Source organism: Varanus komodoensis, unplaced genomic scaffold (assembly GCF_004798865.1).
Source record: "Varanus komodoensis strain SLA01 unplaced genomic scaffold, ASM479886v1 scaffold6_4, whole genome shotgun sequence".
NCBI lineage: Eukaryota > Metazoa > Chordata > Lepidosauria > Squamata > Varanidae > Varanus > Varanus komodoensis.
The window spans coordinates 11,545,753-11,551,752 of record NW_025336347.1 but is presented as its reverse complement, the minus strand read 5'-3'; the positions used below and the strand labels follow the sequence as shown (position 1 = coordinate 11,551,752).

The following is a 6,000-nucleotide window of genomic DNA, read 5'->3' as shown; positions in this document are numbered from 1 at the left end:
CCCTTTGGGGCGCTGTCTTTTAGCCCAACCCACCTCGCAGGGTTGCTGTGAGGGTAACACGGAGAGGGAGTGGGTATTGCGTTGCGTTCCTTGCCAGAAAGGGAAGAAAAGTTGCGGACGAGAATGTAGGAATGGCGCAGAGAGCTTTCCCCCGTGAGGCCGGGAAGGCGGCGTGGGCAGCGGCGGGAGCGCCAGGGAGGCCGTGCCGCCCCTTCCCCGGGCCGGCGGGGCGTGAGAAAAAGCGGCAGCGGCTGCGGGGAGGCGGCTCTGCCTCTTGGCGAGGTGCCTCAAGCGCACACGCGCACACGGACGGCGCCGCGGCTCCCCTCCCGCGCCCGGCCCCTCCCCGGGCCTCTCGCACATCCCGCGGCGCTCCGAGGCCCCGAGCGCACACAGCGACCGCGCGAGCCGGAGCGCGGGGCCAGGTAAGCGCGCGCCCGCCCGCCGCGCGCCCGCCACGGGCGACCCAGGGCGGGAGGGCGGGAGGCGCGTGTGCGCCGCGGATGCCCGTGCGCGGCCGTTCGGGCGCTGCGCGTGTGCCTGCGTGTGCGTGCCAGCCCCGTGCCAGCGTGTCCTCCGCGTGTGCGCGTGCGCTCTTTCTACCTCGGCGGACTGTCCGAAAAGCTAGGGAAAGTATTACCCCGGACGCTTGCCCGGGGAAAACGGCTGGCTGGCTGGCTTAACAGGGGGCCGTGGGACCTCTCTGTCTAAGCATGCACTGGACTGCGCTGTGGGATCCCTTCCTCCGGCCTTCCGGTGCGCCCGTGAGTGCGCGCAGAGGTGGCAGTTCTGCGCTTAGCCTGATCAGTGGCCCGCACGCCGTTATTCCCTTTGCAGACCTGAGGATCTGCAGTAGTGAAACTTCAGCCCTGCCATTAACTTTGCTGATGCGCTGCGACTTCCACACTGTTAGCACTCCGCGGAGAGATATTCGTTGACATTACCCTGGAAGGCCGAGCGGATTCAGATCATGTGGAGAGCAGCAACCCTCTTTTCCTAATAGTACAACTTTTCATGCTCGCTGTCTCCCTTCCAACTCCACTTCCTCAGCACCGAAAAGTCATGTGTTAGATCAGGCCAGTTTTTTTTTTTTTTTGGAAGTATGAGTGTGTGGTTAGTTGTGTAGACAAATCAGAGAGAACAACTCGCAGTAAGGTACTGTGAGCGTTTTACCTGTGCAATCTGAACAAAGTGCAAGTGAACAGACTGTGCAAAGTGAGTACTGTATAATATAAATCTAAAATGTAGCCAAGATTTTGAATATCCATTTCAAATATGTACAGTATGCATTCAGTTCATATGGAAACTTAATGCACAGCATATTTTATGTAGGCTTATAGTACAATCTTGTGTATTCATATGTAATACCCATTTAATTCAATGGGGCTTATTCCCAGGTAAATGGGTACTGGATTCCATTCTTCATGTGTAATATAGTTGCATATGAATCTGTATTCCTTGTCAGGAAGGAAGGTTGTATCTTTTTGAGTATGTGTTATTGTGTGTTAGTCTTCTCTCTGAATGATGATAGTTCTGGAGACTATAAAATTCTGTAATTTCAGGGCTGTCTCCAATATTATTTTTTAGTTACATGCATCTAAACATCATAAAAGTTAATTGCAAAAACATAAGCCTCTTTTACTGCAAGCGTTATTTGCCTGTTTTAACATGACACTGTAAATTTTGTAGTAAACGATGCATCATATATTGTTTTCCTTGAATAACATTTGCAATCCATTGATGAGGGTATGAAAAAATGAAACAATGAAAGCAGCAGTTCAGAAAAATTGAATTGATTGTATCAAATTTCTGCCTGGATTTATATCTTCTCTCAGTTACCTTTGCTTAAGAGCAGTTGCCTAGAGACTCAGAACTGGTTTTAACATAGCCTTTGTGTCTTAAGTAATAACCACCTCTGAAGTTAATTTTTTTTTACATACTTGATTGCTCATACAGAAAAAAAGCCAAGCAGCTATTAGGCTTCCGGAAGAAATCTAGAATTAAACTTTTTTTTTAAAGCACAATAATTTATATAAGGTACAGAAAATATGATTTGAATATACCCAAATTAATCAGAGTTATGCCGTTAGCAATGTGGCTGTATTAATTAATTAATTAATTAATTAAAACAATATCCTTCCTAGTAACCATAGGTCAGGTAGCAGTCAAATAAATAAAATAGACTTTCAGTGGGAGTATTTAATGCCATTAAACCCCAAGATAGCAAGGTTTCTATCTGGCACTTGGAAACAAATGGATAAGAGGAGCAATTTCCATAGAAGAGAGCCAGAGAAGACACCTATTAGCAGTATTTACCCAGGTGAAGGTACCCACAGCCTGGCCACCGATAAAGATCTCAGTGGCTGGCCAGAGTCATAGAGGAATAGTGGTCCTTAAGATACTCTGATTTCAGACTATTCAGGACTTTAGAACCAGCTCCTTGAATTGTGTTCAGAAATGGACCAGGAGTCTGTGGTCTGTGTCACTTCAGAGGTGGATGGTTTATCACTATTAAAGATTGCAACCTCAATACAGCCTCAAATATTTACACAACAACATTGCCTAAAGAGTAGCATGCTAATGTGTAGAGAAACCATCCACCTTCTTGGACATAATCCTATCTGATGGTAGGAATCCTAAACACAATATGGAAAGAAACAGTGGCACAGTCCCAACCATCAACACTTGGAAACTAGTTCCACAGAAATCAGCCGTAATCAGATTGGTGAGTAAAGCTTTCTTAAGATTGCCGAAAGATAGATGATGTGTATTTCAGGAGCTATCAGGTTTTACACATCTTAATATGAAGGCTGAGATGATTAAGAAAAGGAGAGGAGGAATTGTGTAAGTGTATGTGAACTGCTTGTGGGAATGTGATACAAGCTGATTGTAGGTGTGCACTTTGTTTTTCAGGGCTTCCAGAAAAGTGGTTACAGGGAGCTTTTTTAGCCTTGATATGCCTCCTCCAGCAGACACAAGCCTAGCCTGTTCCCCTCCAGATGGAGGATGGGGATGGGCAGTGGTTTTCGGAGCATTTATATCCATTGGATTTTCATATGCCTTTCCAAAAGGCATAGCAATCTTCTACAAAGAAATCCAGGATTTCTTTGGCACATCATACAGTGAAATTGCTTGGGTATCTTCAATTATGTTGGCCGCTACATATGGTGGAGGTGAGTAAAAAAGAACTATCTCCTTAGTTTTGCCTTTCAAGTAGAAGACATGAGACTTCAAATTATACTGCCGAAAAAAGTGTGATTGGAATTAGAGCCTACTGCAGAATCATATCCACTGAAATGTATGGAATTTAAGTTAGCTGAATATTCATTATGACTGAGTGCGGTTAAGAGTGGGGTGGAAATATGCTAATAACAAGGATTAATCTTTGTCAATATTTGTGTCACGATAGCTATCTGTCTGTTGTATCCAACCAAATATTGGACATTCCTGAAAGCTATCGTTAACTAATCAGATGGGATTCAAAATAGTCCACATTTATATTGCTGCAACTGTGCTGGTAAGGGAGAACATTTCTGATTTGTAGAGGCAGCTATAAGAAATGAACATTTGAGCTGTGTGCTAGTAGAAGACAATAAGCAAAGGATACTAGTTTCATGTCATTGCAAAGGGAGGGATGGTTGTCAAGATAATGCAGGAAGAAGCCACTCTGACTCTCTGGGAAATACGTATATAGGTCAAGTGTTCGGTCAACAATAATGTAATGATTGTGATGTTATTTAGTTTGCCTCCATAGTATTTTCAAAAAAGCTCAAATGGGGTCGAAAACTCTCTTTACAACTAATGAACCATGGCCATTGGTATGTATCAAGAACCTGTGTGGTCTCATCCAAAAGTATAATATCTGAGAATAGGGCCATTTAGGTTTCAAGCTTGGGTCCTCATTTACAAAATAGGAATACCATGAAGACACTTCAGTATTTGCATAGATGAGCAATTTTTGTCTGCAGAATTTGTGTTTTCTAGTTGCAGAAATTCAGCTAACAAAGCTGTGCAAATTTCCCCAGTAGCTGAGCTCTGCTGTCCTTTTCTTTGTTCCACAAAGTGATGCTTACAGTGACTGCACTAATCCAGACTGCAGATTGTCCCCTGCTTCTGGCTTTTGGCAAACTTTCCAAATGAGGTTGGCTCACTTCTGATGTGGGTCTCACTCTCCAGTCCTTGCCTCACTCTCCTGTATAGCTGTCAGGCTTCAAAAGGAGCCAGGGAGAGCCTCTTTTCAAGGCTTCATTGCCACAGGGGGCATTTACAGAGTGGTGATGTGCTGTGCAGAGGGAAGGGTCAACTCACCCATCCACGCAAGCTGTGATTCCCCACTGAAAATTGCTTTCCTGCAGAGCAGCTTGACTTGAAAATGGCCTTCAGTGGGTTGAAGCTGGATTGCCCCAGAGGGCCACTTTCAATGAGGCACAAATGAAAAGAGGGGCGGCTCCCCCTGTACCCCATAACCTTCCAATTAGTAAATCTCTCCCCACTGGTAGTAATCAGAGGTTTCCCCCAGTCTAATTGCTTGAGGGTGGGATGCTAGGTTGAGAGCCAGAACATAGGTGTGCATATGTGAATGGGTATGTGCCATGTGTGACTATGACTGTTTATGCATGTGTGTGTATGTATAAATGCACATGCACATGAATGTTTATTAATGGATGTGAATGCATGAAAGTGTGTGGGGCAACCCTGCCCAGCTTGGCCTCTGGAAGGTTAACCATGAGAGAATGAAGCTGTAAGACGGAAAAGTTTTCCACCTCTGGCCTTCAAGGCCAGAATTAGTTTCCACCAGATCAATAGATTAGGCTTCTCTCTCAACTGCATGTGTCAATATGCCATTGGAAGCCTGGCTCTGTGAAACTCAGGACCTCTTGCCAGATGTGTGTTTATGGCAGTTGCACCAAATTCAGTTAATTTTCTGTGTCCCTTAACTTTGAAAAAATCTTTACTGTTGCATTTATTCTTTCGGCCACCCTTCTGAATCCCATATATCTAACAATAAAGAAACTGCTTAATACAAGCAAATACATACTTTCTGGTATAATTATGTTTAAGTAGAGGATAAAACCCTCTCTGCAGTTTTAGCTGAGCATTTTGATTGATTTAAGAGACCTTGGAAGAGCATCTGGGCATTGGTTTAGACAAGATTGTAAAGTTAATGTTTGATTAAACAGATTGTTTCAACACTCTGAAGCAATTTGTGCTGAAAGTAGAAATCCAGGATAATATAGTTATATACACAGAGTTCTGTTCTGTGTTGCGTGTATGAAGCATATAAAGTGGGAATGGCTTATTTGTATTCCCCCGACTGTAGACACGGTGGCCCTGAACCAGTGACAGGAATCTCCGCTTGGATTCCCGATGCAGAAACGCTGATTTAGCAAGAGTTCAGAGAACTCCTGGTTCTGGGCTGCTCCTGTTCCCATGTATGCTCTGGCGCAAGGAGGCATCTTTAGATGGGCAGAATTGGGGAAGGTAACACCTACACTCAGCCCCCTTCAGCCTCTTCCTTGCTCTCTGGGTCTGATGATATTTTAGGTAGGAAGGAGCTGAGCAAGTGGGGGAATAGCCGTGTGACCCCTGACTTTGCTCAGTTTCCGTGATCTGGATGATTATGAGGATGGGGTCCCAAGCATTCTGAATCTTACTGGAATGCCCTGGGTGCTGTCACAGAATTGCTGTCGTGGTCGGGGAGGTTGTTCATTTACGAATGGCAATCCTGGTGGGCTGGTGGGCACGACCACTTACAAAATGGTGATTTCCCAAAGTGGTGAGAGAAAAAGAACCTAATTACAAGGCAGAGCCCCAAAAAGAAAAGCACTTTGTAACCTGAATAAAGAGAGTGTGGGGTCCTTTGCTTTGCAGGATGCCAGACTCCCACTTATTTTCTTTTAATATTAAGAGACAACATAAAAATTGGGATGGGCAGGGATCCTGGCAGGCACTATGGGAGGTGTCTGCATGGATATTTTTGCCCATAGGTGCCACACCGGA

General features: G+C 45.0%; 1 protein-coding gene across 4 annotated transcripts in view; it reads left to right on the top strand.

The window, feature by feature from the left end:
- The first annotated feature begins 308 nt into the window (after positions 1–308).
- Positions 309–6,000, top strand: part of LOC123034620 (monocarboxylate transporter 2-like) — a 37,633-nt gene continuing 31,941 nt past the window's right edge. The window contains exons 1-2 of one of the 4 annotated variants that reach the window (XM_044452125.1): positions 363–425; positions 2,914–3,173. In XM_044452125.1, coding sequence (XP_044308060.1) covers positions 2,957–3,173 — 217 coding nt within the window. In that variant the 5' untranslated portion in view covers positions 363–425; positions 2,914–2,956. Of the gene's footprint in view, positions 426–1,136; positions 1,216–2,913; positions 3,174–6,000 lie in introns of those variants that run through there. The other 3 variants (XM_044452124.1, XM_044452127.1, XM_044452126.1) reach the window with 3 other exon arrangements.